A 13,044-nucleotide genomic window follows, 5' to 3' on the forward strand; every position below is an offset into this window, starting at 1 on the left:
AACCCCTAATCCTGGCAGTGTTAGTGCCTTGCTCTACCCATTGAAGAGACAAGGCTACACTAGGCTTCTGATACTAACATTAAGTGACAGCTAGTAGGTCAACTATACAGCGCAGGGATCCTGAGTGCATACATTAAACCGCATGTACATTAAAGCTACTACAAGGAGGATTTTCAACTAAATATATCATAGTGAGATTGGTTGGGATAAGATGGTATAATTACAGTAAACAAATGAGACCATTGCTTTCTCTTTCTCTCGCTCTCTCTCTCTCTCTTACCTCCACATGTGTGAGTTGAGGTGTCTCTCAACCATGCTCTGCAGAGCCAGTCTCATCCTGTCCCATCGACGGTCAAATACATAGTGACCTCTTCCTATTACTCTGCTGTTAAAACCACAACACTAGAGAGAGAGAGAGAGAGAGAGAGAGAGAGAGAGAAAGAGAGAGAAAGAGAGAGAGAGGAGAGAGAGAGAGAGAGAGAGTGATTTATCTATATTACTCAGCTGTTAAGAGGACGACAGAACAAGAGGGACAGAGGTGACAAGCAAAGGGAGAGATAGAGAGAGAGAGACAGACAGAGTCAGAGACAAACCCCAGATTATATTTGAGAGATATGAGAAATGATGAAACTCAAACCCAACACCAACACTGAGCCTCACGCCTGTGGCTTTAAGATCTAAAGGACATCCGAGGCGACTGGACCAATGTCAAATGTCACCCACTTTCTAACCAACCTGAAAGTTTAAAAGGATATTACCAAATCACACCTACTCCTTTAAAAAGGAGACTGGACATTGTACCCTTCTTAAATATCGTATTGGTTTTCCAGAGCAATATGGCATTTCATAGATGCTTTTGTCCAAAGTGCCCAATAGTGCCTTGAGTGTATGCAGGGAATGGAACCCCTAATCCTGGCAGTGTTAGTGCCTTGCTCTACCCACCGAGCTACACAGGGAATGGAACCCCTAATCCTGGCAGTGTTAGTGCCTTGCTCTACCCACTGAGCTACACAGGGAATGGAACCCCTAATCCTGGCAGTGTTAGTGCCTTGCTCTACCCACTGAGCTACACAGGGAATGGAACCCCTAATCCTGGCAGTGTTAGTGCCTTGCTCTACCCACCGAGCTACACAGGGAATGGAACCCCTAATCCTGGCAGTGTTAGTGCCTTGCTCTACCCACCGAGCTACACGGGGAATGGAACCCCTAATCCTGGCAGAGTTAGTGTCTTGCTCTACCCACTGCGCTACACAGGGAATGGAACCTCTAACCTTGGCATTATGGCTCAGCCCTACTCTAGACCCTCCAGAACCTCCTGTACCTCCAGGGGTCTTGGGTGGTGAGATGAGAAGTGACACCCGTGTCTGTGGATGTCTTCTGGGGCCTCGGCATCTCCCTCATCACTGGAGGGCTGCCCACTGTCCCCCGCTAACCTTCCAGGAGAGGAGGGGCTGGGTGAGAGGCTGAAGGAGGGGTGGGGGGGAGATGCCCGGAGCTGGGGGTGAATACTGATGCTCCTCCACCTGGGACCCTGAGAGGAAGAAAGAGAGGGAGACAGAGAGAAAAAGAGAGGAGAAAAGGGTAAATAACATTTAGACACAAAGACAAATACATCATTAAAACTTTTAAATATACTGCCAGACACAGGGTTAGAGTTAGCAGTGTCTCTAACGAGTAGGATGGCATCTACTGTGGCTGCCTCCACCGTCTGTGTGTGTGCCTGTGTGTGTGTTGTGTTGTGTGTGTATGTAAATGCAGGGAGAATAGAAAATTAAATCTTTGTCCTGGAGATTTGCCCCCCCCCCCCCCCCCCCCCCCCCCTCCCCTCAATAACTTCCCTTTTACAATAAACAAAAACTTTGTGCGCAGAGAGAGGTTTCCTCGGCAAGACTTGGCACACTTTCACTATTGTCTCTTGTTATTGGTTACTTTGAAGGAGATCTAGTTTCAACAGCACCCCCCCGTGGTAGAGACCTGAACTGTGGAATTTCCCCCACTTGTTGTCGGTCACAGACCAGAGGTGGGATCAGTCAAGAGACTTTTCAAAAAGGGAGAAACAATTAAACTCGCTCTCATGTTCTAGATTGAGTCATGTGATCTACAGGAGGCGTGGCATTGGTGGGCAGAGGCCCCGTTCACCCGGATGAAAGATGTAGATGTTTTGACTGAATGTGGCTCCTCCTTTCTTTACCATAGAAACCAAGGTAAATACTGGACCTTATCTTACAAGCTGAAGGTGTCAGAACATTCTGACACCAAATAAAAAATGTGCCGACTTGTAGATCCAGGGCAACACAGGTTTTTACATAATTTTTTTACTGTTTCTGCTCTGCTCCTGTATTGGTTTAGTTGTAGACACACAGTATTGCTCTGTACCTGTATTCCAATGTGGATTCGTCCATACATGGCAAATAAAATCTCTGAATCTCTGACTGACTCTCTCTTGTCTAGTGATCTCACAGTGTTTAACTATAATCTGTGTAAAAGTCACTCATAGGAGACAGGAACTTTTCCATGTTCGTCCCATTGGAGGAGCTTGGAATGTCAAGTCAAGTCAAAGTTTATTTGTCACAGACACATTATACATGTAGAATGGAAGTGACACACCTCCCCTGAGAGATGCTACGATACTGTGCTGCAGAAAAACAACATCATCTTCCTTACATTCAGTATCTTTGGATTAGTCTGAATTCAATGTTATCTATGTGTGGTGTGTTATTGTCTGTGTGTATCTGTCAGTGTTGGGAAAGTTCACTTTCTACATGAACTAGTTCAGTTCACAGTTCACAATTTTTTAAATGAACTAGTTCAGTGCAGAGTTCATAATTCAAAATGTTGAACTAAAGTTCATGGTTTCAAAAATGAACTAATTTAGTTCTTTTTAGTTCTTTAAAAAAAATGTATTATAGATTTTTCACGTACAGTTACTTACATTACAAAAACACACATTGGGACAAGGGGGGGGGGGGGTCCTCCAGTTCATCTCTATGCCATCATCCACACCATAAGCAAGCAAAAACAAAACAAAAAGAAAAACAAGCAAAAAGAAAAGCAAACCAAGACAGGCACTGTACAGTATTGCACTTGCCTCGAGCCCATTCACATGTAGACATACATATATAAATTTTTTCCTATCCTAGGTCTGTCCATGGGGCACTGGGCCTTTAGAAGGATCCGAGACATTTCAGCAGGAAAATAGTCTAATAGTGGGGCCCACACCTCCTGAAAGGAAGCGTCGTTGCCTCTATGCATTGCACAGTGTCTTTCATGGGGTAGCACACCGAAGATCTCTCTATACCACATTTGTAAAAATGGAGGCTTATCCTTAATCCAGTTTATCAGAATACATTTCCGGGCTGAAAGTAGAAGTTTATCAAATAGTTTGAATTGTAAACTCTTTTAAATGCATACGCCGACGTCTAGAGGTAGAGTCTGACTCTGACTGAGCGAGTGCTGCTGCAGCTCTCGGCTTCTGCGCGCAGATTCCTCTGTTCCACTGCTTGTTGTGAGGAGGAGTCTGATGACGTAGCAGGGGGTGACAGGCGCGTTGCCAGATCGGGTGGTTTTATGCATAATTTTGAAGCCTGTTTACAGTGTGTTTTAACTGAGTTTTCGTCTGAAATGCATATAAAATCTGGCACATCTTTGAACGCTGTTATAATAGAGTGCTGAGAATGAACGCACTTTTGAACTCCGTTACACAGGGTTGAGAATGAACGCGTTCTCAATTACGTTAATTTAGCGGATATACAGTACGTTCAGTTCAAGTTCGCCCAAAATACAAACGCGTTCATGAGCGATCATTCATTGAACGCGTTCAGGTACATCACTGGTATCTGTATGTTTGCACATGTATGCAAATGTATTCGATTGTGTGTGTGTGTGTGTGTGTGTGTGTATTACTCTCTCTCTCTCTCTCTGTCTCTCTGTGTGTGTGTGTGTGTGTGTGTGTGTGTGTGTGTGTGTGTGTGTGTGTGTGTGTGTGTGTGTGTGTGTGTGTGTGTGTGTGTGTGTGTGTGTGTGTGTGTGTCTGTGCATTTCAGTATCTGTATGCGTGCACATGCATCACCCCACCTGGGTATGTGTGCGTTCGCCAGCCGTAGTCTGAGCGTGGAGAGCGGTCGTCCGTTGGGGCAGTGAGGCACGCTGGGAGACGTAGTCTCTTGTGGTGTCCTTCCTGGTACGCTCCTCTCCCTCTCCTTCTCTCCCTCCTTCTCCTTGGCCCGTCCCTTGTGTTCGGCCAGGAGGAGGTCAAAGTGTCTCCGTCTCCCCTGCACGGCCCTGCGGTGGGTCAGGGAGTGGGTCTGGAACAGGAGGAGAGATCGGTAATACTACTACTACTACTAATAATAATAATAAACTTTATTTGTATAGCACTGTTCATACAAGAATAAAATAGACATAGGCATAAAATGTTCATAGAATTGGCATACATATAGCCATATTTATAGCTCATAAAATGAGCAGAGAATTTACAGAAAAGCAATGCATAAAGTGCAGATAAAATATATATTATATCAATGCGCATATTTGAATGACTTGTATTAGAGTAATACAGTACTTTTAGATAAAAAAAAAACAATCTCTGCTAATGGTGAGAGGTAAAAAAAAATTGACTGGTATGGTCTTTTAAGACAGTTCTATTACAGACAAGTAGTACATGCTCCTCGTCCCAAGCTTGCTAACGGCTTGTTAAGGCAGCTGTGTTTCTGTCACTCTGAAAACCCACACTAACTAACTAAGATTATGGCATAACGAAAGATGCTGTCGCCAAAAACCTTTTTTCATGAGTGAGAGGACAATGAGGGCAACGTTCTGATGTATTGTTTTTGGACGTTCATGCATAATTGAGGCAGCTGTCGTGATTTCCAAAATGTCTCTAGCTTTGGAAAATTCCACAATTCATTCCTATGGGGCAAAAATTCTCACAAAAAGTCAGACTTTGACCCTAGTAAGACAACCATAAATACATGCATGGTAGGCAGGGACTACAGATTAAAACGAGCTCATTAGCTAATTCTGGCACATTTACATTGATGTGGAAATTGAAAATGTTGATTAATGTGCACTGTCCCTGGGTAAAAAAATATAAAAAATAACTTAACTTAACTAATCACAGAAAGCGGTCTGTGCTTCAGGATATGAAAATGGAGTTAATATCAACAACATAAGGGTTTATTATTGATCAGGCATATTATTGTTGAAAATTAGCTTCTCATGGTCTGTTTTCTAACCTGTCTTTTCCGTACTGATGTATGCAAATTTCTTAGCAGCCTGTAATCCATCTTCAGCACAGCTGTGTTTGAAAATCATAAACTAGTTTTGTTGTCTTGAAACAAACCAGGGCTTTCCCTAAACAATGAGAGGCACAGAGCCACTATGACAATGAGCCAGTGCCACCATGTGTTTAAAAAAAAATATATACTGTATATATATATATATATATATATATATATATATATATATATATATATATACTGTATATATATATATATTTCTTTTGCTGTTAAAGCCAGTTTAGAAACAGAGGCAGCATTGTCTAATAGGTGAATGCTCAGTCCTCTGTTCCACCACTGTGTGTGCGTGCATGCCTGCGTGTTTTCATGTTCAACGTTAAACTATTGTGCAACCTTTTACACTACTTAAATAAATAACTTATTCTGAACGTACCCTTGTGTTTGCTATTTTATTGAAATTATGTATTTAAGTTTCAGGAAATTACAGCAAATGGATTTCTTTATTGTAAATTTGTTTGCCTCCCGGACCACCCCCTACTTGCAACTCATCTTTTTGCTGAGCAGGTGAGACCTAAATAATAGATTTAAGTACTGTCGGTAATCTTTCTTTTTCCTTTGGCCTTGTTGTGTAGTTGCTTTTATTACCGTGCGTTTAAACATCAGTGAAATTAATCACAATGCATATCCCTAAAAGGGTGTATGCTGAAGATACTGCAATTGATCTCGCCCTCACTCCCGACAAAACCGAAGCGTTAATATACACCCTACTTAACAAGCGGCTTGAGATGTCTAGAGGCTACTGGGGGTAATTAAAAACTATTACTATTTAGTGCTGCAACATGTCCTGGTCCCATCCCATCTGTAATCATTTGTATCTTTAATGCTTGTGTGTCTCTTTAATGCTTCAGTACCAATACACACCATGATTAAATTATACTATGGCAGTTCGGTGATTGTGATTGTGATTGTGTGTGTGTGTGTGTGTGTGTGCGTGTGTGTGTGTGTGTGTGTGTGTGTGTGTTCACGCAGGTGTACAATTTTAATAATGTGGAGTGCTTTTGTTTGTATAACTGGCCTTTGACTATTTCCATATAGAAAACTAAGAATAAGGAACACTATGTTCATGAATAATAATTCATACCTACTGCATTGAAATCCAAAACCGAGCGGGACCTTTTAGTTTGTCCAGGCGATTTGGTGAGTGCAGCTGTGTCAGTCAGTTTGTCTCGGAACAGGCTATTAGGCTACTGCTGTTTGGGCGCATTACAGATTTAGTTTAGTCTACGATAGAGATGGATTAAACAGCAACTTGCGCTATGCGAGATGTATGCGAGCATCAACACATTTAGCGTAATGGGCCAGTTTGCATCGCCCCAGTCCATTACCAGCACAAGGAGAGATCCGGGAAGTAGTAACTCCTTCTACCCAACGTATTTACAGAAAACAACCTCTGCATTTAGATTCCAACAGGGCAAAATCTAGAATCAAATCTTAAATGTTGTTATTTATAGCGAACTATATGCAGCCCATTGCAGTCGTGTTTGTTATTTCAGTGCATAACGTTGAGCCACGACATTAATATTTCCTCTCATAGTCACTTCGGCAACAGGTAATTTCCAAACTTGGGACAAACACAAGGCAGAATTGTCACTATATCCACTATAGGCTACACAGAGGGATGGACCTCCAGATCGCCCACAAGAGAAAAAACAAGTTATTCAGACAAGTATGTGTTCATTAGGCTTTCAGTTAATGCACTGAAAGCAAAACTTTACAACTTTATTACTTTTTTTAAATGTATTTTTATTTGAATCAGCAATGGAACCCCAAAACCGTGATATGAACCGAACCGTGATTTCACCCCTACTGTATATGTATGTGTATGAGTGTGTGTTACCTTGCATGTCAGTGAGCGTGTAAGTATGAGTGTGTGTTACCTTGCATGTCAGTGAGCGTGTACAGTATGAGTGTGTGTTACCTTGCATGTCAGTGAGCGTGTACAGTATGAGTGTGTTACCTTGCATGTCAGTGAGCGTGTACAGTATGAGTGTGTGTTACCTTGCATGTCAGTGAGCGTGTACAGGGGCGTTTGCTCTCAGGGTCTTCAACTCCACAGTGGTTGTTAGGATCAAACACCCTGCCTGGAGAACACACAACACACACACACACAACACACACACACACACACACACACACACACACACAACCTGTTAAGACTGATCTTCACAACAATGATGACTACAATGATGCTGTCCTCCAGCGTTGCCTATGCTTGATTCATGTTGGGACAAGGCCCGTCGCGTAGTGACTACTTGATTCATGTTGGGACAAGGCCCGTCGCGTAGTGACTACTTGATTCATGTTGGGACAAGGCCCGTCGCGTAGTGACTACTTGATTCATGTTGGGACAAGGCCCGTCGCATAGTGACTACTTGATTCATGTTGGGACGAGGCCCGTCGCATAGTGACTACTTGGTTCATGTTGGGACAAGGCCCGTCGCGTAGTGACTACTTGATTCATGTTGGGACGAGGCCCGTCGCGTAGTGACTACTTGATTCATGTTGGGACAAGGCCCGTCGCATAGTGACTACTTGATTCATGTTGGGACGAGGCCCGTCGCGTAGTGATACTAGTGACTAGTGGAATTTCGGACTTCGATACGATACCTTGAAAAGTATCGATATTCGATACCATTTTCGATACCACTGGGAAAAAGGTAAAATCTTAAAATGTAAAAAGAATTTAAAAGATTTATTTTTTTTTATTATTATTTTTTTGCTTTTGTTGCTGGTTGATTCTCCTCAGCTTCTCTCTGGTACTATAAGAGAAGATAAATATAACACTTTTAAAACCCTTTGTTTATCTTTAGATCACACATTTAAAAATAACTGTTCATCTCACTTCAATCATTTTTATTGCAGAACATGGTATTTTCTCAAGCAGACAGATGTAAGCACTGTAATCTGTGTTGCATGTACCTGACAAACTGAACTGTTTGTATTACAGTCATATTCCGACTTAACTGAATGCACATGTGTTTGTGTGGACTACTGTACTATTACATGTATTGAAATGAACAATGCAACTTCCTTATACAAAAAAAAATTCAAAACTTTTTATATTTTTTATGAATAATTAAATATCGATATTTCGGGAAATGAGTATTGAAACCGTTTTAAATATTCAGAATCGATATGTATCGATTTTTCGATATTTTTGACAACACTACTAGTGACTGCTTTATTCATGTTGGGACAAGGCCTGACTCAGACCACGGGATTCATGTGAGTAATGTAATGTAATGTAATGTAATGTACACCTTTATTAATCCCCTTGGGGAAATTCGTCCTCTGCATTTGACCCATCCTAACTAGTTGCGGTGCCCAAATCCTGTTCTAACACCAGTACCTTGGTCAAGGGCGGTGGCAGGAAACCTAGCATGCATGTCTTGGTGTGGGAAGAAACCAGAGTACCTGGAGGAAACCCACGTTAGACACAGGGAGAACATGCAAACTCCACATCCACACGTTAACTCTCACCTCATCTCATCTCTCACCTCATCTAATCTCTCATCTCATCTCTCACCTCATCTAATCTCTTCTCATCTCTCACCTCATCTAACCTCTCATATCATATCTCATCCAATCTCTCACCTAATCTAATCTCTCATCTAATCTCTCACCTCATCTAATCTCTCATCTAATCTCTCACCTCATCTAATCTCTCATCTAATCTCTCACCTCATCTAATCTCTCATCTAATCTCTCACCTCATCTAATCTCTCATCTCATCTATCACCCCATCTCATCTGTCACCTCATCTAATCTCTCACCTCATTTCTCATCTAATTTTCACTTAATCTCATCTCTCACCTCATCTAATATTTCACCTCATCTAATCTCTTCTCATCTCTCACCTCATCTAACCTCTCATATCATATCTCATCTAATCTCTCACCTCATCTAACCTCTCATATCATATCTCATCTAATCTCTCGCCTAATCTAATCTCTCATCTAATCTCTCACCTCATCTAATCTCTCACCTCATCTCATCTAATCTCTCACCTCATTTCTCATCTAATTTTCACTTAATCTATTCTCTCACCTCATCTAATCTCACCTCTTGTTTTATCGCTCATCTCGTCTCATATTTAATCTATCATTTAATCTAATTTCAAATTTGATCTAATCTCTCACCTCATCTAATCTCTCACCTCATCTCACCTATCCCCTCATTTCATCTGTCATCTCATCTAATATCTCACCTCATCTAATCTCATATCTTGTTTTATCTCTCATCTCGTCTCATATTTAATCTATAATTTCATAAAATTTCTGATGGCAACTAATGTATCATCTCATCTCATCTCTCCTCGTCTAATCTTTCACCTCGTCTGATCTCTCATCTAATCTCTCACTTTATATCTAGAGGAGCTGATCATCGACTACAGGCGGGGGGGAGGAGAGGGACACGACCCCGTCCACATCCACGGGGTCGCAGTGGAGAGGGTCGGGGGGGAGGAGAGGGACACGACCCCGTCCACATCCACGGGGTCGCAGTGGAGAGGGTCGGGGGGGAGGAGAGGGACACGACCCCGTCCACACCCACGGGGTCGCAGTGGAGAGGGTCGGGGGGGAGGAGAGGGACACGACCCCGTCCACATCCACGGGGTCGCAGTGGAGAGGGTCGGGGGGAGGAGAGGGACACGACCCCGTCCACATCCACGGGGTCGCAGTGGAGAGGGTCGGGGGGGAGGAGAGGGACACGACCCCGTCCACATCCACGGGGTCGCAGTGGAGAGGGTCGGGGGGGAGGAGAGGGACACGACCCCGTCCACATCCACGGGGTCGCAGTGGAGAGGGTCGGGGGGAGGAGAGGGACACGACCCCGTCCACATCCACGGGGTCGCAGTGGAGAGGGTCGGGGGGGAGGAGAGGGACACGACCCCGTCCACATCAACGGGGTCGCAGTGGAGAGGGTCGGGGGGGAGGAGAGGGACACGACCCCGTCCACATCCACGGGGTCGCAGTGGAGAGGGTCGGGGGGGAGGAGAGGGACGCGACCCCGTCCACATCAACGGGGTCGCAGTGGAGAGGGTCGGGGGGAGGAGAGGGACACGACCCCGTCCACATCAACGGGGTCGCAGTGGAGAGGGTCGCCAGCTTCAAGTTCCTCGGGGTCCACATCACAGAGACGCTGGACCGGGGAGGGAGTGCACACTGGCCACGTGGTGAAGAAGGCCCAACAACGCCTCTACCACCTCAGGCGACTTAAAGGGGAACTATTTTACTATTTCTTTCACTATTTGGGCACTTTTACACAATTCCTGTGAGTTTATGGAACACCTCTGTAATTTTTTATTTTTTTTAATTCATTGTTTTGTATTTCTAATCAAGTCCTCAAAAACAGCATTTTTCTACCTCAAGATCTTAAGCCGTTTTGAGCCTGGGCTCCAACCAGGGTGGTAACTGTGTGGAGTGTGTGTGAGTCTCAGCAGAGTCTCATGCAGCTGAATCTCTCTGACATCACAAATCAGCACATTTTCAGATGACTCAGTTCAGTGAGGGTGAATATTGTGAGAGGAGAATTGGAAGAATGCGCCAATATGAGAATTAGAGACATAGATCATATTAATATAAGTCCACATAGCTAGGAAACAATGCTAAACACTGAAAAAGGCCATTTATAAGATAGTTCCCCATTAAAAAATGTGGCATGGGGGCCACAGATCCTCAGGGCCTTCTACAGAGGCACCACGGAGAGCGTACTGACTGAGGATGCACCACCGCATTGGTTTGGAAATGCCAACCAAAGCGACTGCAGAGCACTGGAGAGAGTAGTGCGAATGGCCGAGAAGATCTGTGGAAGCAAGCTACGCACCATAGTCAGTATCTTCACCGAGCGGTGCGTCAGCGAGGCACATCTATCTATCTATCTATCTATCTATCTATCTATCTATCTATCTATCTATCTATCTATCTATCTATCTATCTATCTATATCTAATCTTTTCATAATCATTTAATCGAATTCCTCATTTCATCTCATCTCTCATCGTATCTCTTATCCCACCACCGCTCAGAACCCACCTGACAGTCTCCTGTGCGGTCGACAGGAAGTCTTGGTTCCGTTCTGATGCTTCCTGTCCAGCGGTGATGAAGAGGACGAGGACGACGATGGCGACGATGAAGATGCAGACGGAGTGGTGGATTTCCTGGGCGAGGGTGCCAGGGAGGGTCTCCGGTCCAACGGGACGGGCGAGGGGGCAGACGACAGCCTCTTACCCAGCGGAGAGTAGGCCGGGCTGGGACCACTGTCCTGTGAGGACGGGGGCGTGGTGGAGCAAGGGGGGGTGGAGGGGCTGCTGGTGAGCCCCCGACCATTCACCCCTGAACGGTGGGCCGCCGCCGGGGGAGGGAGGGAGGAGGGCTTGAGGGAGGAGGGCTTGAGGGAGGAGGGAGAGGAAGAGGAGGGCTTGAGGGAGGAGGGCTTGAGGGAGGAGGGAGAGGAGGAGGAGGAGGTGAGATGGATGTGTCCTACTCCATCTGCTCGGCTGAGGTATGAGATCTTCTCCAGGCTCACCACTGGTAGAGAGACACTGGAGGGAGAGATGGAGAGGGAGGGAGGGAGAGAGAGAGAGAGATAGAGGAGAGAGAGAGAGAGATGGAGGGAATGGGGGAAAGAGAGATAGAGGAAGAGAGAGGAGAGAGAAAAAGGTGGATGGAGGGGGGGGTGGAGGGAGGGAGAGGTGGATGGAGGGACAGGGAGAGATGGATGGATGGGGTGGGAGAGGGATAGGGAGCGAGAGAGCGATGGAGGGAGGCAGAGAGGGATGGAGAGATGGAGAGTGGGAGGATTGGAGGAGAGAAAGGGATGGAGAGATGAAGGGATAGAGAAAGGGAGGAAATTATAGAGATAAAGGAATAGAGAGAGGGGTGTAGAGAAAGAAAGAGAGAGAAAATCCAAAAGAGAGCATTTAAATTTTATAATAATCACCTAAAAGAACGTGACCCAGACACACTCCATAACAAAGCCCTCACCTACAGAGAGACTATAGAGAGATACCCACTCAGCCAGCTGGTTATGGGACTCTGCTCACAAACACAAGCAGAGCCACCAGACAGAAACCACACTGGACTAAACCAAATTATAAGAAAACTAAAAGAAACAGAGAGTACACAGTAGCAGAATACCTGAGCACTGTGACTGATCCAAAACTAAGGAGATCCTTGACTAGGTACAGACTCAGCGAGCACAGCCTACTGTAGCCATCGAGAAAGGCCACCATAGGCAGACCTGGCGCCCAAAAGAAGACAGACTGTGCACCCACTGCACACAAGACAAGGTGGAAACCGAGCTACACTTCCTAACAACCTGCCCACTATACCAAGACATCAGAGACATACCTGTATACTTCCCACAAATTGCAAACACCCAAAAAGACTTTGAAAACATGTCAAATAACACAAATCTCCCATACCTACTGGGTGAAATACAACAATGTGCAAAACACAGCAGCACGATTTGTGAGCTGCTGTGACAAGAAAAGGACATCCAACGGAATACTGTACAATCACCATAAAGACTGTCAATCACACATTCTGTACTATACTGATCTCTGTTTGATTGTTTTGCTTTGTTTTGTTTGTTTGTTTTAACACTGGCTCTGGCAATGTAAACGTATGATTCAGATTCAGATTCCTTTATTAAGCCATATGTGTAACCACATTGGTAATTGTCACAGCGATACAGTGTATATGCATTTTTCAATACATTTTCTTTTCACATAACAACAAGACACAGGA

The 13,044-nt window shown here is 44.5% G+C and overlaps 1 protein-coding gene across 1 annotated transcript in view; it reads right to left on the minus strand.

The window, feature by feature from the left end:
• Positions 1-13,044, minus strand: part of atxn7l1 (ataxin 7-like 1) — a gene marked incomplete at its 5' end in the record, with an annotated part of 116,113 nt that overhangs the window by 42,005 nt on the left and 61,064 nt on the right. Inside the window, 6 exon segments of the mRNA XM_084330984.1 lie at positions 281-402; positions 1,322-1,531; positions 4,075-4,208; positions 4,211-4,304; positions 7,296-7,378; positions 11,329-11,837. Coding sequence (XP_084187110.1) covers positions 281-402; positions 1,322-1,531; positions 4,075-4,208; positions 4,211-4,304; positions 7,296-7,378; positions 11,329-11,837 — 1,152 coding nt within the window.

The sequence above is a fragment of the Notolepis coatsorum genome, assembly GCF_963971535.1.
Source record: "Notolepis coatsorum genome assembly, chromosome: 15".
Classification (NCBI taxonomy): domain Eukaryota; kingdom Metazoa; phylum Chordata; class Actinopteri; order Aulopiformes; family Paralepididae; genus Notolepis; species Notolepis coatsorum.